At 47.5% G+C, this 22,707-nt stretch overlaps 2 protein-coding genes across 2 annotated transcripts; one reads left to right on the top strand and one right to left on the bottom strand.

The window, feature by feature from the left end:
* Positions 1-3: 3 nt before the first annotated feature.
* LOC119109755 (zinc finger MYND domain-containing protein 11-like) lies at positions 4-7,050 on the bottom strand. Its single transcript, XM_037233506.1, has 4 exons — positions 7,017-7,050; positions 1,598-1,740; positions 1,247-1,371; positions 4-33 (listed from the first exon to the last, which is right to left on the bottom strand). Exons 2-4 carry the CDS (start codon positions 1,731-1,733, stop codon positions 4-6), a joined length of 291 nt encoding a protein of 96 aa, XP_037089401.1. The 5' UTR covers positions 1,734-1,740; positions 7,017-7,050.
* A 97-nt stretch (positions 7,051-7,147) lies between these two features.
* Positions 7,148-21,473, top strand: LOC119109754 (dehydrogenase/reductase SDR family member 4). Its single transcript, XM_037233505.1, has 10 exons — positions 7,148-7,158; positions 7,437-7,532; positions 8,025-8,093; positions 8,856-9,033; positions 10,450-10,527; positions 10,921-11,067; positions 11,473-11,607; positions 12,119-12,174; positions 16,583-16,719; positions 21,460-21,473. Exons 1-10 carry the CDS (start codon positions 7,148-7,150, stop codon positions 21,471-21,473), a joined length of 921 nt encoding a protein of 306 aa, XP_037089400.1.
* The last annotated feature ends 1,234 nt before the right edge of the window (positions 21,474-22,707 follow it).

Below are 22,707 nucleotides of genomic sequence, written 5' to 3'. Positions count from 1 at the left end.
GCGCTAGTACCAGTCGTGCTCGCTCGGCGCCGGCTACCGGAGGAGCGCCGCTCAGGCTCGGCACCCGGACAAACAGGCCAGGTCGGGCCACGACCAGGCGGTTGGTCAGCTCAGGTCAGGGCTGGACAAACAGGTCACGTCGGGCCACGACCAGGCGGTTGGTCAGCTCAGGTCAGGGCTGGACAAACAGGTCACGTCCGGCCTCGACAAGGCGGCAGGTCAGCTGAGGTCAGGCAGGCCAGGACTGGACCACAGGTCACGTCAGGCCTCGACAAGGCAGCAGGTCAGCTGAGGTCAGGCAGGCCAGGACTGGACCACAGGTCACGTCAGGCCTCGACAAGGCGGCAGGTCAGCTGAGGTCAGGCAGGCCAGGACTGGACCACCAGGTCACGTCAGGCCTCGACAAGGCAGCAGGTCAGCTGAGGTCAGGCAGGCCAGGACTGGACCACAGGTCACGTCAGGCCTCGACAAGGCGGCAGGTCAGCTGAGGTCAGGCAGGCCAGGACTGGACCACAGGTCACGTCGGGCCACGACCAGGCGGTTGGTCAGCTCAGGTCAGGGCTGGACAAACAGGTCACGTCCGGCCTCGACAAGGCGGGCAGGTCAGCTGAGGTCAGGCAGGCCAGGACTGGACCACAGGTCACGTCAGGCCTCGACAAGGCGGCAGGTCAGCTGAGGTCAGGCAGGCCAGGACTGGACCACAGGTCACGTCAGGTCTCGACAAGGCGGCAGGTCAGCTGAGGTCAGGCAGGCCAGGACTAGACCACAGGTCACGTCAGGTCTCGACAAGGCGGCAGGTCAGCTGAGGTCAGGCAGGCCAGGACTGGACCACAGGTCACGTCAGGTCTCGACAAGGCGGCAGGTCAGCTGAGGTCAGGCAGGCCAGGACTAGACCACAGGTCACGTCAGGTCTCGACAAGGCGGGCGGGTCTCGCCAGGAAGGCGATGGAAGTCGGTGAAATGAGTCCCAGGACTGGAATGCGAAATGCCAGTCTTTCCTCGGCGGGCGATGTGCGGTAGCACCACGCCAATGACCATAACCAGGTTGATTCTCATGTGCAGAAAGACATATCCCAAACTCTACTGAGGAACACACCAGCTGCACAGTACCAACAGAAATCTGAGAGCTTTATACTACTTTCTTTTATAAACAGCCGGGTTCAAATAACACTCACACAAGTACATCTAACAAGACAAAACAAAAAGATATTACCGCTAGCGCCACCCAATGCCCAATCTGACTCACGGGTCCTTTGGGCAGTTTATACAGTTCTTGTTCTTCTCCCTTCTTCGATCCCTTGGCTCCCAGCCGTTGCACGAACCGCACCAAACCATCGTCCACCACCTTAGAAAGCTCGTCCTCGATCACATCTGCGGACGAAAACAAACGCTCTCACTCGAAAACACGAAGCTCATAACACCACCACTGGGCGCAATCAGACCACACTAGAGTTCCCATCGACAGAGGACATGGTGAGCCTCCATCTGCGCACGCAGCAGCATTCAACACTCCGCATAATCTTGGCAGCGCTGATGTTGCGCGTTGTCCTCGGCTGCCCTCCCTTGCTTCCCAGCACAACCAGAACAGCTCGCTCACCAGGTGATATGCTGTTGAAGCGCATGATATGCTTGGATACCCTCTCGAAGTTGGGCTGCTGGCGCTGGGTCATGCAGCTCTGGATGGCATCCCACACCAGGTGGACGATGGTCGGGTCCGACTTCCGCCCCGTCATCTTTCCCCTGGGAGAGGGCATAGGATAGAGCTGTCAGGATAAGCATCATGCAACATCTCTGCTAGCGCCAGGTGATCCGTATAAGCGGCAGGTGGCATGGAGCACATAGTAGTTCCTGCTAAGTTCCCAGCATTCCTGAGATGTGTCTAAGGACTGTACAGCATGAAGACCAATGTCTTCACCCTCTACCAAATGGGCAGAACCTGACACCTATTACCAAATGGACAGAGTGATGAAGTCCCCAACAAATGGTGAGGCACAACCTGAAGCTGGTGCTTATCACTAGACAAGAAGACCCTGCCAGGTACCCACTTTGCAACCCAGCAAGGTAGTTTTGCATGATAAGTTGGGAGTGTGTGTGTGTGTGCGTGTGCGTGTACGTGTACGTGTACGTGTACGTGTACGTGTACGTGTACGTGTACGTGTACGTGTACGTGTACGTGTACGTGTACGTGTACGTGTACGTGTGCGTGTGCGTGTGCGTGTGCGTGTGCGTGCGCGTGCGCGTGCGTGCGTGCGTGTGGGGGGGGGGGGGTGCGCGCTGAGGAAGAGCATATGGCTAGACTCGCCCCTAAAATGTAGGAAAAACAGGCACTCCCATTATTTGACCCACTTTCTTCTCAAAGTCAGGGGGTGGGCCTGAAACCTGAAACTGAATGAGACTTTACCCCTACTGGAAACCCAAGCACTTCTTACATTGTGAAATGCAATTTTTTTTGCTATCCAATAAGCAACTAGCTGCTACAGTAATGTCGTACAATGTATCTGGAAAATTGGGCATAAATATATAAGTCCTTATTGTTATTTGACATGCACAAAACTTCAGTTACTGAATTCTGCAATGATATTTTCCGCTAGGCGATTTTTGTGCATTATAAAAATGTTAAGGTAGCCCAGAGTGTCTTTATTGTAATGTGGCTGACACAATGTCCCACTTATTGCATGATTGTCAAGCAGTATGGTACATATGGGTATGTCAAATTAATTGTCAGATAAATTAGTAAAGTGCCAATTGCCTTTCAGGATTTTTGGATGGCTGCCATGCATACAAGTTAATTATCACATTGATCAAATGATACGGTCAAGTGATATTGTTATGTGAAACTCAGGCTTTGTCTGGCCATGGTGTAAAAACAGGTTATTTGGGTTTTTCTTAAGTAGACTGCAAGCCGCTACTTAGAGGTCACTGGTTAACTGCCCATAACAATTTTAAAAAATGAAAGAATTTAGCAAACGTGGCGAGATCTCGTACACAATGGTCAAACTAAACTAGGACGACAAAAACGGGAACCGACGAAACGCGAACACCAGAATGACAGGGACATTGTTGTGGCCGTGGGAAAGGGTGAAGGAATGCGGGTGGGGGATATCAGATCAAGTTAAACAATGGGAGTGTTGATAGACGAAGTGTTTTCGGAAACCTGGCATGTATGTGAGGTGACAATGAGAGTAAGGATGATGTGTGTGATGCGATAATGATGTGTGATGCTATTGCTGTGTCCTATGTTTTTTAGCGTTTTTTAATTTGATACAAAAATGTTGGAATGCTGATATTCATAAACGGATCGAAGAAAAACAATAAAAAGAATACCTCATAAAAGGAAACATGAAGGTTCACACCATATGACAAGGTTGTACATTCAGTCAATAGTTGACTGCCTCCGTCCTCCCGGAGGTTTTTTCCAGACTAACTTCCGAATAGCGCAAACCAAACATTGCTGAGCCGCACGCGATCAAAAAGCCTTGATATTATTATTACTAATCAACATTTTATTACTTGTTTAGCTTAATTATTTGTAAACCATATTTTCATATTATTAGTATTATTAGCCTTAAACAGCCTAGGTCTTGGTATCGAAACATTAGAAAAACCTCATAAGGCTGCGGACCTAGAGCAGATGAGTCAGGTCATTTCTGTCAGCGAAAGTGGTTTACAGGGGATCGCACAAAATGATGCAACAACGCCGAGTTAGACAAAGCCATCAAACTTTGGGATGCTTTCTTACACGATAAGACAACTGAAATTAGGAAGGCGACTAATTCCATCGACCATGGGTCAATTACGAAAACCAGATTAAGGCCAAACCGGATAGCTCTGCTACCTGGAAAACTTGCTTTAAGCGAAAGATTTTTGCAGGCACCTTGAACTCCTGGATAACAATGACATTAAGATTTCTTCCTTTGACTTCATGAAGGCCATGGTGGTGACTGATCTCAAATGACCTCGATCACACTATTTTTGCATAGCACGCTGTATGGGGTTTGCATTTTTTCGCCGTTCGTGGCTTCAAATAAAGAAAATGATCTTGAACAGTTTCTGGTCATTACCTTCCAATGTCAAATACGGCCAATGACCTGATTCAAATTTGACACAAGCAACAGTTCACATAGAGCCCTACTTACCCTGCTAATTTTGCATCTCACATCCTCAATTTTGGAAGGCTCAGGGGCCAAATTGCCCCCGCCCCCATCCGAGCATGTCACATTCAACCGTCCACCCGGGCGCATATCGGTTACCTGTGAAACTATTCATCTGGGACAACACAGTAAAAATACACAGGGTTGGGCCTAGAGCACCACACTGAAGGGGTTACGCATCACTCAGAGATTAAAATCCAAACGATTGTCCCGTTTTCCAAGAACCCAACAGGTTTTGCAGCACTTTTACTTGAGTGGTGACCTAGCCCTCTCCCTGATTCGTTGTTTTTCATTACGCTGACTTACAGGGGGAGTTTCGGTGCGCCCCCTCCCCCACCCGCCCCCCGTCCCCCCGCCCCTCCCCCGTCGTTTCCAAACTTAGATTGAGCTCAGCAGAAAAAACTAGTGGATTGATCGCAACGAGATCTCGCGATTGGCAATATATTTTCTGTTGTTAGATCAATAATTTTCCCCATTCTGTGCCAGGCCAAAGGTCAAACTTTTCCCAAAACCATATTTTTCAGCTTTACCTCACACATGTGTCATGCACTGAAGTGACACACAACCTGAACAGGTGTGTTCCATGATCAGTTGCGAACACAATTGTGCATAGCTTTGTGTTTTGATCAACTATTAATATGGCACCACTAATGTAACAATATCGGCCGACCGCGCACACAGTGGCATACTCGGTTGCCACCCGCCAGACGTGCAGGCAGCGGATTATCAAACCCGAAAAACTGCTGCTGCTCTGAAACCAGGAATGCCATGGACGTGTTTCTGGCATTTAAACATGTGCAATAAATGCACCATGGGCCACCAAACATTTGAGCATGATTGCACATGATGCTGGAGAGGTGTCCTTAAAAAACCTTAGGTGTGCATTGGCACCGCGTCCCCCCAGTATCAGTTGAGTGTTAACATGGACTTCTCTTCTGCTTTGAAGGCAGAGGGAGCAAATGAGCATCAGTCTTGAATCACAGTGGTGGTTAAGTGATGCATAGGATGTGTCACTGCTTGGCAATGGTGGTAATTAGCAAACATGAACTTAACAATGTAGCAATGCCCAATAACTAGCTTAAAGATATGGTAAAACCTTGACCCCCTCAGACACAGTTAACTTAACTAGTGAGTCATTTGCAGAGTCTTAACCAGACAAATCTTAGCTAGAGATCTGTCTGCACATGTAAACAAATCATATAACGTGGAGGGTGATAAGACCATGCTATAAGTCAATGCAACAATGCCCAATAACTAGCTTAAATAGATGGTAAAACCTTGACACCTCAGACACAGTTCACTTAACTAGTGAGTCATTTGCAGAGTCTTGACTAGACAAATCTTAGCTAGAGATCTGTCTGCACATGTAAACAAATCATATAATGTGGAGGGTGATAAGACCATTCTATAAGTTTTCCACAAAAGTGTTGCAAAGTAGCTATAGCTCTTTTGACCAGAAATAATAGCAACTGTACTGTCATTTTCAATAGTATGATGGTCATAGCAATATAGAGGGATGGTTTGTGCATTTCTGCAACTTAGAACAGTGGTTATGAGCAAGAAAAAACTTTCCATTCAAAAGAGGGGCTATGGGTACCAAAGAAACAACTGTTCCCAAATCAGCAACATCTCACTCAACTTGATGGCTTCTGGTGCAAAAGAAGTAGCATTTTAACTTATTATGACCAGGTGCTCATCAAGCCTAAAACCAAACTAGTACCTAAAAAGATGGTGGAACACTCCTGCTCACATAGCTGTATAAGCTTTTTCCTTAATAAAACTGCATCCTAGGTATCAGAAGTAAAAATCATATAAATAGCTATGTTATATTCAATATGGAGGCAGTGCTCAGTATTCACTTACTCTGACCAGACCATATTAGAGCTCCAGTCTACCTAAACAGGCTTATTGGAAAGCATTGCAGGAAGATTGTCTGAATATTACTGAAAGCCCTAAGTCATTGATTTTTTCAATGCTATTATATTTTGTATAAGTTTTCAATATATAATACATCATATTCACCATTTTAGCATATTTTCTTATCTTATACTTTTGTTAGTCACACATCCATCATGAAGACACAAGGGTAGCAACTCTTTCCTGTTTATGTAACATCTATGTTGACATTTGCATGCCTATACTAGATATAAAACTTTGGAATACTTCATTCATGAAAAGCCTTAAGCACATATGTTCCACACACACACACACCAAGTAATCCCCATGACAATGGAAGCAAAGAACAACTTTGCTACTCCATTTCATAAACATGGCTGTATATGAATATGGAAAGCTGAGTGATCACAATGTGACAACACTTTATCTCAACCATTTACTGCAGGAGGCTTGCACTGATGCAGTAAGAATGATCAAACCCACAGGACACCGGCATCTCGATGAGTGTCGCACAGGGCATGAATGTACATTTACATGAATGGACCTGATAGAAGTAGCTTCTGGGAATATATTGGTCCACTGATAATCTAAACAGGCAAAATCAGGTCTCATAATAGCTACACTCTGTCTTAACAAACTTATGCAAACACCTCAATGTGTATTGTGATCGTTCAACCCCAGTGCAACTCACACCAAAATCGGAGCTTCCACATTGCCCTCCCCAAATGAACTTTGACCCCATCCGAAAGCCAATGCTCAATCCACCCTTCCAAACAGGACACAATTACGCAAAGCACGCATCTCGAAAAAGAGCATTCATGCCAAATTCCCGCAATCGTTTTGAGCAAATGGTGTCACGGTGGCACGGTGTAAAATAATGTAAAAGTGAACTAAGCTACAAAAGCGGGGGGTAAATAATAGCTCCATCGCATTCCCAGTGTGACCCATACTGTGAGCTTTGACAAGTACCTTGTAAATTTCTTCCTTGCACAGATCCCAAGTGGTACAGGCCTAGGAAGATATATAAATAAGCAGATATCCCCCGCAAATGATTGGCGTTTGGTGCACGGATATGGATGCGCGAGCCACCTGATTCCGGGATGGCTACAAGGTACGCCGAAAATAAATGTGCTTACTTCACCAAGTGTTAAATGACGTCTTTTCAATAAATAGAGCCAGCGATCACTTTTACATGATTTTCTTGTACAATAAGTGTTTATCAAAAATATTATAAAAAGTTTTGAAGGTCATATTATCTTTTTAGGCAAAACTATTCTCTGAAATGCAATAAAAAGTTCAATTTTCTCAGTGGTTCGAAAGTTGGGACAAATCTAGCGCAGCAGGGACATTTATTCACGGCGAATTGGACCAGGCTGAACACAGCGTCAGATCGCAAGGAAACCGTCTAATAGTTTTGGTGGATTGCACCAGAGCATACATACGTAGCAGGATACGTGCAGTGTTGGAACAGTCATCGAGCCGGCTGTGGGTTTGCTGTGGTTTTTATGCACTTTTTGTGATTTGTCTGGACAAATAAGGAGCCAGATAAGTGTAAGGTAGCTTTGAAAAGCCCTCTTCATTGCTGTATGCCGAACGGCACAAGCCGAGCTCCATTATGAACTGTAATGGACCCTCTCCTAAAATGTTTATCAGTCACAGCTGTCACTGCTGTTGTGGAAAGCACCTGATGACAACTGAAAATTTAAGCATACTTGCCTAGGCCATTTTGTGTCCAATGTAGCCATGTAAATGTCAGCATTACATTAACATCACCGCAGCCTGGAGACTGGATGTGCAAGTATGGCATGTGCAGTAGGGCATGGGGATGCATCCAGTCCAGATTGTCCAGATTTTATCACAGTTCCTATGTTGTTCCATCCCATATTTGCTTTGGTCCACCCAATGTGAGAATGCATGATATGTGTTGCTGTGGTTCCATGCAAAATCCTCATGCATGCATAAATATATGTTTCACAGGTCCTGGCAGAGCACCATGGCATCCAAGCTTGCTGGAAAAGTAGCAATTGTCACAGCATCAACAGCAGGGTATAATATTTTTGTGGATTTCTGTTAGAGTAAAAGTGTCAATGTGGCACAATGCATTAAGCCTCCAATGAGAAAGCACTGTTCCTTACCAAGCATAAATCTTATCAATAATCTAAGATAGGCCAGATATTTTGATGACTGTTTCACATACATGGTGCTGTTTTGTCATGTTTCCTTGTTCTGCCCTAAAATATGTTGTGATTTGAACTGAATAAAGGCAAAGCAGATAAATGAAGGTAAAGCAGATTAGAAGTCCATAATTGTGGAAGCTGATCCATGCAAAAATTGTTTTTTTAGTTTTGTTTACCCAATGGCTCTGCCTTCTCTGTAAAGTTTGTAACTTGTGTTCATGTCACATTACAAATAGTGTTGACATTCATGTATGTCAGAAATTTATGTATGTTTGTAATAGATAGATATCATATGTGAGCTGTTTGATTCATCCTGTATCTTGCTTTTGTTTTGAGTTGGAGTGCAAATTTGAATAGTGTGCGGACAGATTTGCAGTATGTCAATAATTGTGTAGGTAATGTAACAAATGTAAATGTTGGTGCTTGTGCCAAATTGTCTGAAAAGCAACACCCAACTCACAGTGTAATGACCAATGAATTGTGTATCTCTCTGTACTACTTGTGCACATGTATGATCATGTCTGTAGGCACATGTGTGCTCCCCATACATGCCCACATACTTGGTCTCAAGCTCTGCACCAAATGCCCTGAGTATCAGTGACTGTTCCTGTGTGGGGCCGCACCTACACAGGATTGGCCTTTCGATCGCGCGTCGGCTGGGCCGCGATGGCGCGCGCGTGGTCGTCAGCAGCCGCAACCAGCAGAACGTGGATGCCACAGTCAGCGCGCTCAGCGAGGAGGGCCTGGAAGTGTCCGGCGTCAAGTGTCACGTGGGCAACCCGTCAGAGAGGCAGGCACTCGTGGAGCGGGTGAGGCAGGCCACAGTGCTTCGCTGGGATGTGGACCAGGTAGTGGTCGGCTCTCTGAAAACCGTACTCCAATCAAAAGGGGATCACAGGCGTCACTAAGATAGGCTGGTATTGACCAGTCATCCTTTAGGTGACCCCTTAGCTGGCCCCTTGGCATTCACATGGTGAATATTAACACGCGCTCGGGCGGGGGTCCAATTGACCCCCCCCCCCCCCGAAGGTTTTTCCAGAATGGTTTCCAAACGGCGCGGCGTAGCCGCGCCAAATTTTGCATAGCTGTGACAATTGAATAGCGGATCATTTGGCATCAAAAATTTATATGTACCTTGTAAGGTCGCTGACATTTTTTTGACATACATTGACTCACACACAAGGTCGAAGGCAATTTTTAGGGAATCCTTCAATCTGATCAAACAACAGGAGTGTTAGACAAAGCCATACATATCTGAGATGTTTTCTTAGGCAACACAACAGTTGAATGAGCAAATTACATTGACCTAAGATCAGGTATGAAGGTCACACCAAGGTCAAAACCAACCTGCTTTATTACTCTAAGGCTTGTTGTATGGAATAGTTTCTGGCGCTCATTTCGAGTTTATTGAAAGCAGGAACCGCATCATGCATCTTCCATGGACATCTTAGAGGTCAGAATAGGTCATTGATCTAAAATGACCTAAGTCAACATTTTGTTTTAGGAACATACTGCCCAGCGAAATCTTTGTCGCTTAGTCAAATGCAAAACTCAAAGCAATCTTGTATGATTTTGGTCACCTTGACCTTAAAAAGGTCAAACAATGTCACTGACCTTAAATGATAATGTGACCTTTTGCTTAGAAATGGTTACCTACGTTCTGGGGGCACTTTGGAGACCAACCTGGAACTTGACCTTGTTTGACCTTTTTTGACCCGAAGGTGATGACCTAGGAACCTGAATTAGCCTATGTGAGTTTTCGTACAGGTCAACACACCCTGAAAATTTGGTGTCTGTGGCGTTCTTAGTTCCAGAGATCTCAGGGGGGTCAAATTGACCTCCCCCCCCCCCCCCACCCGAGTGAAGGGTATCTAGTCGGCCGCCCGGGCACGTGTTAATGTTTAACGATGCTGTTCTCCTGGGCCTGCATGTACTCTGCTGGGGTGTTTTGCTTCTGGATTTAGTGGGTAAAGCTTAACTTGCTGATTTCTTATCCCGATATCAACATTTCTTGGTCATCATCGGACAAATACTCAACTATGTCGTGGCCACAGTGACGTGCAATGTTGACCAGCGACCTATTATTTCAGTCATGCGTTATCTGCCGACGTATCCATATAGCTACTTTTGTCCAGTCAGTTCTTAAGTTGTTCATCCAGAGCAGACCGCTTACTTTACTTCCCCGTGTCTACGCGTTAGCCACCACTGTCTGTTCTATGTTGCAGGCGCTGGAGAAGTATGGTGGTATCGATATCCTTGTGTCCAACGCGGCCACCAACCCAGTGTTTGGCGGTCTCCTTGACGTGAGTACCTGTCCGCGTGGTGAATCGCCTGATCTGGGTAGCCGTCGAGTGCTACCCAGCCACGATGTCTTTGTCGACGTTCTATTAAACGCACGCTGTAGTCATATCATGTTGCACTTCATATCAGTGCTCGTCGCTTGAGTCCCTGGCCTTGAACCGAAGCCTGTCGTTGCTTGAGTCTCTGGCCTTGAGCCGACGCCTGTCGTTGCCTGAGTCTCTGGCCTTAAGCCGACGCCTGTCGTTGCTTGAGTCTCTGGCCTTGAGCCGACGCCTGTCGTTGCTTGAGTCTCTGGCCTTGAGCCGACGCCTGTCGTTGCTTGAGTCTCTGGCCTTGAACCGAAGCCTGTCGTTGCTTGAGTCTCTGGCCTTGAGCTGACGCCTGCCGTTCGTCAGTGCCCGGAGGCCGGCTGGAACAAGATCTTCGACGTGAATGTCAAGTCAGCGTACCTGCTGACAAAGCTGGTGGTGCCGTACATGGAGCAGCGCGGTGGCGGCTCCATCGTCTTCATCGCCTCTGTGCTCGGCCAAATCCCGAACTCGGTCAGTGCCATCCCTATTTCGGTTAGTGTGATCCCTGACTCGGTTAGTGTGATCCGTGACTCGGTCAGTGTGATCCCCATCTCGGTCAGTGTGATTCCTAACTCGGTCAGTGTGATCCCTAACTCGGTCAGTGTGATCCCTAACTCGGTCAGTGTGCGCCGCCGGCCGGTATTTCCCGAGCCGACCCTTATCCCAGGCTATGTACTGGATGGAAAGGGCTATAACACCTCAGAAACAGCACTGTCTTGGTGTTGAAGCTGCTAGTGATCTGGTTTCACGAGATTTATCTTATATCTGTCGTTATATATACCTTGGCAGTCATCCACGGGGATGTCCACGCGTTTTTCCCTGCCGGCTGTTAGCGTGGCCATCATTCGGCACCATCGTCCCGCGCTGCTCCGACAGATGCTGGCCGCCTACTCGGTCAGCAAGATGGCTCTGCTCGGCGTAAGCCAGGTCTACTCTAAGGAGTGTGCGCCCAAGAACATACGGGTCAACGCGGTGGCACCAGGCTTCATCAACACCAATTTCAGCTCTGTCGTGAGTATTCACCTGCCCGTGTGATTATTATAATGATGCATACATATGATGATGGCGTCCCGTTAGTAATTATAATGTAGCGTAAGGACAAATGTGTTCCCTTGTCATAATCTGCGCGAGCGTAAGACGTGATTTTGGACATTATTCACGACCCTTCTACAGTTTCCGGCGCTGAAAGCCAAGGACAGCTGCCTTTGAGCCATGTTTGAGCAAACCTTTTCCATAAATATACAATAGAAACATGCCGAGCGTCCAAGCGAGTCACGGAAAATGAAACGTCTTGTTTATATGGCACGTTTTGGGCGTCTTGTCATTGGCTTGCATCACTCCGTTAGATTGCAGCAACAAGTTTCGCTGGTTTAACAGGTCATGTATCAGTTATATTCTTCCACAATGGATTGTTTATGCATGTGTCTAGTTGAGTTTATGGTATCACCCCAAGCGTGGACGTCAGGCACAGCCTTCACTGTCAACGTGTATTGGTCTTTTGATGTGCGTTGTCCTTCTTCAGTTGGTGAACACGGAGTCGATTCGGACCGGGATCGAGAACAGCATCTACATGCGCAGGTGAGTTGTGTGTAGCCACTGTCCTGCTGTGAGCTGGTGCGTTGGCACCCGCCGTTGGGTCACGGTGAACCGGTAGTCATGTGGGGAGTCATCATATCAGTCGATGCATTGACATGTTGTATTCATGACCCATTTGGGCCCTTGGCTAGACCTCGCGTCTAATGCCGAATGTTCTAGAACTTCTGCGGTTTCGAAATCGCTCATGGAAACTGGTTGGCGCAGGCTTATTTGTGTGGAAGGTCCATTATTGGTATGGGTGTGGTCGAGGTACTGCGGTAAGTGGTCGGTCCCAATGGTTTTGTTCCTTGTTCACTTCCTGAAAGGTGGCAGCATGTTTTACTTATTCATGAAACTACGTTCCTTTTGGCAGATACTTGTCCTCCGCGCTGTAATGGCTGTGCCGCGTTAAACATCATATGGACCGAATTGGACCGACCGAAAAAGCAGCTGCGATACTTTCAATATGGCCGTTCGCGCCGCGTCGAAAGCGCTACGGTCGACGCCAAGACGTTAAAGTAACTTCTCGCTTCTTGGCCATTGGAAAACGAACTGAATATTGGGTGGGGGTAGGATTTAAGTGAAATTGTTATTGTGTAACTAATGTCCTGAACGACCCCGGCATAGTTTGCACGAAGTGGTCTGCCAAGCTAGCTGGCGTCAAAATCAGAAACAGAAGATTGTTATGTCTTAAAAATTGCAAAACCGTGAACTGCACTGAATGACCTTCGGAAGGGCCATCTCATTTTAAATCCCCATACAAATGTGGAACACTTCTGTTAAGGTGTAAGTGCTCAAAACTGCTCCGTTTTGTACCGCGGTTTCCGTCTTATTTTGCTGCAGAAGTATCTGTAATGACCCAAACACGGCAGGTCAGTGCTTGCATCACTTTACCGTTCTTGATTGTAGCGGATGTACAACACCGATGGCTCCAAAGTTCTTACCGTTGAGTTAACGACCTTTAGGATGCCAGGAGGTGGCGGTTAACCTCCGTTGCAGTGGTAAATAACGATTGCATAGAGGGTACTGAATATTTTGAGGTATACTCATATTCAAGGGTGTCAGGAGCTCGGACAGCTTCAGCAAAATACAAAATATATATATATATCAAAGTTGGGTTATGTTGCGCTACGTTCCGTTGCTGCATGTCGATCTGCAATACGTTCTTCCAGTAGTGTGTACGCTCCCGGAAACGCGCGTCACTGAGGTGTTTAATTAAACATGTCACGAATGTAACGCTTTGTTTCTCCCACATGAAAGGTTTCTGGACAAAGGCTATATGATATAATTATGCTATGTCCTTCTGCGTGCGTCTCCTTTGCAGTTCTTTCACACGTATATGACAAATCTTATTCCCAGCTGGACACATTGTGGTCTCCAGCGTTGATCATGCTAGTATGGGTCAAACAGTGTCACTGTGAAAGAAGGTTTCAAATGTACATAATTTGTTTGTTTTGCTTTTTTACAAGTTCTACGTAGACCTATCGTTGCAGAAATCTGGAGACCCTCTGTGTCCAGAGCATCCATTCTCAAGGAAAAGGAGAGACATTTTGGTCGAACTACGCCTTCACGATTGTGGATCAGAAGATACTTGCACCGCTCTCGGCATCCGTAAAATAAGAGCCGCTTTGTTGGTAGCCATGGGTTGCGCCGAATTGTAATTTAGTAGGATAGGAGCGGCCGTGGGTTTAAAGTAAAGCTCTGTGGTACAGTTTCGTCGGGTTGAACTGCAAAAAGTGTGTTGAGAAATGCCCGCAAGTGTTGTGCCTTGCGTTCCGGTGTGGAAGGAATTACGGGGGTGGTGTTGAGTGATTTTGGCAAAGCAGTCTGTCATAGCCAACGTTAACTCATAATGCTGGAAAATCAGAAGCTGAAGGCCTCTTTTCTGATGTCAAATACTTATGTTAAGAATGGCTGTAAAGGTGCCTTAAATAATGTAAGGTATTTCACACAGTTTGCCCAAATCTTGACGCTCCTTGCAGAAAACTTAAATGCACCCTGAAATTCTGTAAAGATGTGATGGTGTTTGCGTGGAAAACCGTCAATTTACCCCATTTTACGATAATACGAAAGTTTGATAGCGTAGAACTGCATACAACATCTTTACGCATGACATATAGGCACATAAAATCAGTTTGTAACATCTAAGATATCCTCCACTGGCGACATTAAATGTGTAAGAATTGTTAAAAACATTCGTGTATAAACGGCCAGGGTATGGTCTAACAATAACATCAGTGAGGCAAGCAAATGAAGCGTCGATTTCGGCTGATCAGCACGTGCGTTTCGCAACAGATAGCCGGGCCTCCCCGTAACTGGCCCGGTGTACCTCAGTTTTTTCCAGTTTGCATGCGAGTCTGTGCCATTTTACAGCTAATGTCCCGCTTTAGACTGTACACGCCTGCTAGTAATTTAACGTGGGTGGTGTCGATCTAATGGCATGATACATGTATGCTAACACACGTCATCGACACATATGCATTGAATGTGAGAGAGCCACCTCCTAAGACACTTCTTTCGCGCTTGTACATGACATTTTCCTTTTTCGTTGAGCCCCCGCGAAGGTTTGATGTACCCAGCACATCAATCCACTTTTCTCTCTAAGCCTCCTGTTTATGTACCCAGCACATCAGTCCACTTTTCTCTCTGAGCCTCCTGTTTATGTACCCAGCACATCAGTCCACTTTTCTCTCTGAGCCTCCTGTTTATGTACCCAGCACATCAGTCCACTTTTCTCTCTGAGCCTCCTGTTTATGTACCCAGCACATCAGTCCACTTTTCTCTTTGAGCCTCCTATTTATGTACCCAGCACATCAGTCCTCTTTTCTCTCTGAGCCTCCTATTTATCACAGTTTTGCTCCACACCCTCTCCAAGCCAACAAATTTTGCACCATTGAGTGGCCCAGTGAGTTAAAATGGATGGATACGGTGTAGTCCACCCAGGCTCTTGTCGTCCTTACAGTCAATAAATGGTTTGCAAGCGGGTACATAAAGTCCCCTCCGTTTCCCCGATATAACATGCACATTTACTCACGTTACAACGAACATCATATGTAACGTTGCTTGTTTTACAGCCAATCGTCCGATCATACGTGTACATTGTAGGTCTCTTACTAAATCGTGATCCTAATAAATCCACCGACAGGTGATGCAGTTTCTTTCCACGCACCTGTCTGCTCCTCGCTCGACTGTCCATGGCTTGTTTGCATGTATTAATCGGCCTTCAGGCTTGACCTTCTTCGGTAGGATACCAGGGGTTGGTTAATAAATATTTTCCGCACGTGTTTGGAGTGATTCAAAACGAGTTGTTTGGTTGTAAGTATTTGTCTAATGCTGAGCATGCCCCTGGAGTAAGTTATAACGAGGGGGACCTGGGTCAACACCTTTCATTCTTGCTCTGCTTGTTGCAGCCAAACAGATGTTCACGCTCAATTTTGTAGGCCCTAGCAAAGCTATTGTTTATTAATCTGTCGGGGTACGTCGTTGTTTTGAAGCCTAGCTTTCAGATCTTGTCCATGCCGAATGTGTTTATGTTAGCCACTGTGAATTGTCTTCAAACCGCATATCTGATCCAAGAGGCCCGTCATTTTTGGTATGGTAACGGTGGTCTGATGACGAAAGGAGATAGTGTTTTCTGTCGGATGGTTTTGAGAACAAATCAGCTTGGGTGTGACCGTATTTTAGCCGCACAATTACGTCTAAGAATTTTATGTCGGTTTCGGCATAACGAAGGACAGCTTAAGTTTATGTGTGTATGCTGTTTGCGACGTTATTTTATGATTATTTTTTAGTTATATTTATAATATTATATTATTTGGGCTATTTTGTAGTGCTTTCTGACCATGTTTCTATACTCAAGAAATGTTTCGAGATATCTGAAGTAAACTGGCGGTTTGAGGTCCGATTTCTGTGAAGTTGTTATTCCCACGCCCCCAAATACTCTACGCAAAATTTAGGTATCAATATATCAGTGTGACACCGTGTCATTTGCAGTGCACCACACTGTTATTCACACGATTAATTCAGCTGCACCGTCAGTGGATCATTTCAGCGGTCATTGGGTCAAGCGGGGCCAGGCTCAGACACGTGCGATTATGTCACGCTTACGGGTGGCACATCAAACTGATTGAGAAGAAGCATTCCTTAAACTGGATTTTACACTGGCAGGATGGTAGGTTTAGGATCTTTTCAACTTGTAGTAAGAATTCTGGTCCCAAGGCCATGGATGCCAAACAATCGAGGCTTTACTGTCCGCCTGAGCCGATGTTCCGGGCATGCTGTCCACACTCTAGGCTCGTGACGTTTGTGTGGCGTTCGTGTTCGTGACGCTCGTGACCCGGTGTTCTGAAGAGCGCACGCGGATCGAGGATAGGAGGATAGGAGGACCCAGGCTACCCTCGATGTTCGGCAGGATTGGGGAGCCGGATGAGGTTGCCGGCATCACGTCCTTCCTCTGCTCCGACGACGCCTCGTACATCACCGGCGCGGTGATGAACGTGAACGGCGGCCTAGGCGGACACCATGGGCAGCAGCTCGCTGTAGTGTCCAGTGCGGGCTTGCGAGCCCCAACAGAAGCGGTGGTGACCGTCAGCCGTCGGCAGGGCGCGCTCGCGACGGCGCTCGGCGGACGCGCGCCCCGCTCGGCGCAGGATGGCCTTAGCAGAGCGTGTAGTAGGATCGTACTGCCTGCGCACTAGTATGGACTATTCACGGGAGGGGCAGGAGAGTGTGTGTATAGAGTTAAACTGTCTGCAACATGCTATTGATCGGTATTAACCAGAGCGCACGACTAGATGTCGGTACGCAGGCTTGTGTGTCATGAAAGGGGGTGTTCAACTTAGCTATTGATCGGTTTGTAGGGATTGTCGTTGGGTGATTGTTGGTGTCTGTGCAACTGTTGCGTATTCATGTGTCATAGGCGTCCTCGTTGTTGACCAGCATTAATATGCTTCATGTGTGGCTTCATCTCAGGAAAAGCCTTCCGTAGAGCGAATTTTCTACCGCTGAGGAGGTTTTATACTGTGCAATATGCAAGCGTCGAGTCCATTTCGGGCGCAGACCTGCTTGATGAACTTAGGATGCGTCGTATATCTAAACATTAGAACGGTGACAACATGAAAGCGTGACACTTCTACCATGATTTTGGTTTTCATTTTCGTCATTGTATTTCGTGGAGCCTTCACCAACGTAAAAGCAATTGGTGTTGTAGCAATTTTGATATTCCTCTCCCTCTGTTGTATCCAATACACGTTTGATACCATGCCACTGTGCGTGGTGGTAATGAAATGTATTCTGTGACATGAGTGGGCTGTGATGAAACACGGCGCATGCAGTTGGGCTGGGTCGGCTTCAGTGGGCCGTTGGCAGTAGACGGCGGTGTACTAGCAGTGAGGCATGTGCCTGGAGCCACTAAAACGACCTCAGGATCCGAATAACAGACAGCCCTATGGGATCTTGGGTCCATCCTTGGGATCCAGACGAATGTCTGCCAGCAGTATGCAGGGAAAGCAACGTTACAAGGAATGTACCACATTTAAAGATATTGAAGCAAGCATCAGACGTGATGAAATGAGCTAACTTATAGCTGTTTGTAAACTTTTAATAGGGAAAGGCTGCCGCAGATAGCACAATTTCTCCGTTTAGTTAACGTGCTCCTCAATGCGTCATTGTTACCTTGCATCACCGTACTCTGCACGGCGATGTTTGAGAGCCAGTTGACGGCTATTTGATCTGGAAATTGTGCTCGCCAACGCCAGATTTGAACGCCATGTGTGAACGCCAGATTTGAACGACTTGACAATTATACGGAATGACATGATTTGAATGACGTTACTAAGGCAGTATGGATGCCTGGTTGCCATTGAAATAGTGAACCATACTCTGGACAATGGATAAATAGCTAATGAACGGGACTATGCACTGCACCGAATGATCTTGAAGTTGTTTTTCCTGTCCAAAACCCCATACAAATGTGGAAAATATTGTTTGATCCCAGCAGATATCGTGTAAAATGCATTTTCCATGGGTGTACACCATGTACTAATTCTTGAATTTGTTTTGTCGAGCTTTCCTCCTTTTCCGATTGGTTGGTCAGCGTTAATTGTGACAGGCCATTGCGTCACGAGCGCTGCGAATAATCATTGTGCTGCCGGATATAAAGTACATTTGTAAGGGATTAATTATGAACGGTTCAGGGTCGCTGAGCAGCTGATAAGTTTTGTTGCATGTAGATAAGACAAACCTGTTAGCCTTATTCCTCGTAAGATGATTAGGAGAAACGGGGGATAAATCTATTACCATTTCGGCCACATGCTTTTATCGAAATAAATGTCGGCTGTAAATGCAAAATTGCTAGACGATCTCGCTCTTTTTTTGACGACGAGTCACAGTCTTTACAAGTCACCAGCATTCCGGTCATTAAACAGGGAGCGATTGCCAGCTTCTTACAACAGCAGTGTAGAAAGTGCATTGCTATAAATAGGACCGCATGCTTGTCATCACCTTGTGCGCTGCCGGAGGTGCGAGTAAATTTCCGTTGAGTGGTTTTCGTCACAATATGTTAGTCATTTTAACTTAATGTGGGCCGGTTCATCAGGATAAGGAAATGGTAAACTGCCAGCCTGCGAAATAACCTTGAGTTAAATGCTTGCGATTGTGCATTATTAAATGGTATCATCCTCTGCACACCGCGATGCATCTGAAACTTGAAACCCGTGCAACCTGGAAGTCTGATTCAATCCCGAATTGACGAACTCCTAAAATGACAGGAGAACGCAGCTCTTAAAAGGCGTTGGCCACACGATTCCAGATAAAGCTCACACTCGTTCCTAATGATGTCACTGAAAAGCGCAAGGCTGTCAAAAACAGTATCACTGTTTTTGACACCGACACCAATAAATGATGTCTGCCGATTATCTAGTTTAACTAAGCATGACTGCCTTTGATGTCAGGTAATATCTCTGAAAAAAATAGTAGTGAGCCCATTTACATGCATCGCATTTCTACGCGCCCGTCGGCCGCAGTGTGTAACATCCTCGCAAAAATAGCGTATATTTGCCGCGCAGAGACACCAGTCGTCATAGCGGAAGCGCAAATTCGGTAGAGCGCTCAAGTATACTGACCACATTTGTGATGTGGCGAGACGCGTAGTGATAGGTTCGTCTTCCAGAATGAATGTTCATGTATGGCTCACCAACGAAGGCCATTTGGCCGCCGGCCAGGTAGTGTCCGCTTGGTTGCAGCGGAGCCGACAGTCGCGTAGTCGCAGGGCACGCTTAAGGTCCTTTCGTTCTAATGGAACAAGGGGCCGAGGCAAACTGGATCTGTTGAAGATGTATTGCAATAATGGGATGGTAGGTTAAGAGTGCTGGCAGTATGCTCAGCAAAAATCTGATGAAAAGGATGTCCAGGCAAAATTTTGTCTTCTGCATGGCTTCTCATTCTGTAACTGAACTGTACCAGTAATCTGAAGTATTGTTGCCGCGTCAAAATAAACCATTGTTGCCCTGTTTTGCTGTCTTATGAGATATATCTGTCTATCTGTCTATCCTACAATAAAGAATCGGTAGCGACAATATCATGTTAAGTTGCTGGAAAACACGCCTTGGTTTACATTTGACGGACCTCAATGGAAGTTACTTCTCATTTGAGGCCATAATATTGAGGTTGCGGCTTCAACTTACTTAGCTGCACCGTCCATGGCGACGCCACTACGAGGAAATATCAGAGAAGATGGTCTTTATGTAACGGTGAACTCTTACGATTTTGTAATATTTCACCCCAAGATATTGGGGGCAAGGGAATATCAAAAGCATGCACATCGACACCCGTGCTTTGGCAAGATATTTTCCGCTTATACATGGACCATTAAAGAGAACGGCATTATGTGCTTTGAATAGCTTCCAGTTAAGTTTTTTTATCTTTTGAATGGTACTTTTGTCCGTCAAAATCAAAAGTAGCTCACCAAGAGACATGTGTCGTCTTATATATTCATGATTTAATACACGTCCTGGCGACGGGTTAAATACCCTTTGCTCGGATCGGGGGTCAATTTGACCCCTTGAGATATCAGGAAGTAAGAGAGTTGGAGACACCAAATTAAAGGGTGTATTTGCCTGTATGTGAGCTCACTTGCGTCAAAATTTCAGGTTTCTAGGTCATGACATTCGGGTCAAATAAGGTAAAAAGGTCAAACTACAGATGGCGTTCAAAGTGCCCCCAAACGTCCTCGTGCAACCGCCGTGAACCTAGATAATTGTTCGAAGCAAAAGGTCATTGGTGCTCATGCAGTGTCAGCGACTTTGTTTAATATTTAAAAAGTCATGGTGACCAAAATCATGCATGGCTTCTTTGATTTTGAGTCGGAATAGGCGTCAAGGATTGCGCTAGGCGGTATATCCCTGAGAACAACATGTTGACCTGTGTCTTTTTGAGACAATGACCCAATCTTATCTTTAAGAAGTTTATTGAAGATGTGTAATGCAGTACCTGTTATAAGTAAATCCAAAGTGAGCACCAGAAACTGCCTCATACCGCGAGCTTTCGAGTAAAAAACAGCTTGGTTTTGACCTTGGTCTGGCCTTTACACCTGACCCTAGGCCAAGGGAAATGTGTATAGAGACTGACGACAGGGTGACGAGCAGTAGCCGGTGTAGGCGACCTCAGACGACAAAGGCAAGCCGACGTAGTCCCACATCGGCTCCGGTCCGTGGCTAGGCGACCTTCCCGACGTAGTCCCATATCGGCTCGGGTCCGTGGTGAGGCGACCTTCCTGACGTAGTCCCACATCGGCCCCCGGTCCGTGGTGAGGGGACCTGGCCGACACAGTCCCACATTGGCTCCGGTCCGTGGTGAGGGGACCTGGCCGACACAGTCCCACATTGGCTCCGGTCCGTGGTGAGGGGATCTGGCCGGCGCGGTCCCACATTGGCTCCGGTCCGTGGTAGGGACCTTCCCGACGCAGTCCCACATTGGCTCCGGTCCGTGGTGAGGGGACCTGGCCGGCGCAGTCCCACATCGGCCACGGTCCGTGGTGGGGGACCTGGCCGGCGCAGTCTCACATTGGCTCCGGTCCGTGGCGAGGGGACGTGGCCGACGCATTCCCACATCGGCCCCCTTCCGTGGTGAGGGGACCTGGCCGATGCTCCACATCAGCTCCGGTCCGTGGTGTGCCGATCTGTAGCACAATTTTGACCGAGCGACGGCTACCCGATGCTCTCCGCGATGGTGATTATCCGAGCTCATGAGCATCCGTAGCATCATGACCATCATACGGCCGTGTGTTCGCAGCTGTCCGAGCTTGACACAACCGTCTGGCGGCCGGACGTTGATGACTATCCGAGCTCGACACGACCGTCTGGCGGCCGGATGTTGACGGCTATCCGTGCTCGACACGACCGTCTGGCGGCCGGATGTTGACGACTATCCGAGCTCGACACGACCGTCTGGCGGCCGGACACAGAACGCGCCTCATATCAAAGGGCTGTCAGACGCTTCGCCGAGAACAAGCCACGGCACGGGGCGTCTTGTTAAAGCCATGATGCCTGATTGAGTCATGTCAATCACTTTCCTTTCCCTTCCCCCAGAAAATGGAGTAATTCGAGCCCATTGCACATGTAAGCCTTGGGTGCATCAGTGGTTAGTTTTCGCTGCATGTTGCAGCCAGTGCGTTCCGTCAGCGCGATGTTTCGCCGTCATTATGCCGTCGTCCAGATACGGGAGACTTCCTGATTCCTATAAGGCTGTCTAATGTTTATGTTTTGTGCATGCCATTGGTCTCTGTCTTAAATCCATTATCAGCAAATAGCATTGCCCCTCCCCACCCTCTTGCCCCTTTCTGTATCCTCCGCCCCTACCCACCCGCTCACCCCCTTCTCGCCAACTAACGCCATCCCCTGCCCCTCCCCACCCGCTTGCGCCCCGTCGTCAGCTGAAGCCATGCTCTACCCCCCACCCCCACCCCCCGCCCGCCCCCTTCTATATCCCCTGCTCCTACCCACCTACTCGCCCCCTTCTTGTCAGTTGAAGCCATCCCCTGACCACGTGATCACCCTCTTCCCGTCAGCTGAAGCCACTCCCTCCCCTCCCCACCCGCTTGCCCCCTTCTCGGCAGGTGAAGCCAGACTTTCATCATGGTGGGGTGCAAATCATTAGCGTGTAGGCACCATAGGAGCTGCTGGGGTGGTATACTGTCGTCTTGTCATTCAGACTAGCGGGGCCAGTCTACCACTGCTGCGAGCCGACCTCCACGGTCATGTACAGCGAGGTCAGTCGACGACTGCTGCCAGCCGACCCGCACTGTCATGTACAGCAGGGTCAGTCGACCACTACTGCCAGCCGACCCGCACTGTCATGTACAGCAGGGTCAGTCGACCACTGCTGCCAGCCGACCGGCACTGTCATGTGGAGCAGGGTCAGTCGACCACTACTGCCAGCCGACCCGCACTGTCATGTACAGCAGGGTCAGTCGACCACTGCTGCCAGCCGACCGGCACTGTCATGTGGAGCAGGGTCAGTCGACCACTGCTGCCAGCCGAC

The sequence above is a fragment of the Pollicipes pollicipes genome, unplaced genomic scaffold, assembly GCF_011947565.3.
Source record: "Pollicipes pollicipes isolate AB1234 unplaced genomic scaffold, Ppol_2.1 Scaffold_7231;HRSCAF=8579_pilon_pilon_pilon, whole genome shotgun sequence".
Classification (NCBI taxonomy): Eukaryota; Metazoa; Arthropoda; class Thecostraca; order Pollicipedomorpha; family Pollicipedidae; genus Pollicipes; species Pollicipes pollicipes.
Note: the sequence above shows the minus strand (reverse complement) of the source record. Positions and strands in the feature narration are given on the sequence as shown.

Bases quoted from the DNA above. Each gene is read 5' to 3' on its own strand.
- LOC119109754 (XM_037233505.1), top strand. The intron at 10,528-10,920 runs GTGAGTACCTGT...GCCGTTCGTCAG, and splicing joins TGTTTGGCGGTCTCCTTGAC to TGCCCGGAGGCCGGCTGGAA. The intron at 11,608-12,118 runs GTGAGTATTCAC...GTCCTTCTTCAG, and splicing joins ACACCAATTTCAGCTCTGTC to TTGGTGAACACGGAGTCGAT.
- LOC119109755 (XM_037233506.1), bottom strand. From the start codon at position 1,733: ATGACGGGGCGGAAGTCGGACCCGACCATCGTCCACCTGGTGTGGGAT. The intron at 1,372-1,597 runs GTGAGCGAGCTG...TTTCGTCCGCAG, and splicing joins CTTCAACAGCATATCACCTG to ATGTGATCGAGGACGAGCTT. The intron at 34-1,246 runs GTGAGTCAGATT...CTCCTCCGGTAG, and splicing joins ATAAACTGCCCAAAGGACCC to CCGGCGCCGAGCGAGCACGA.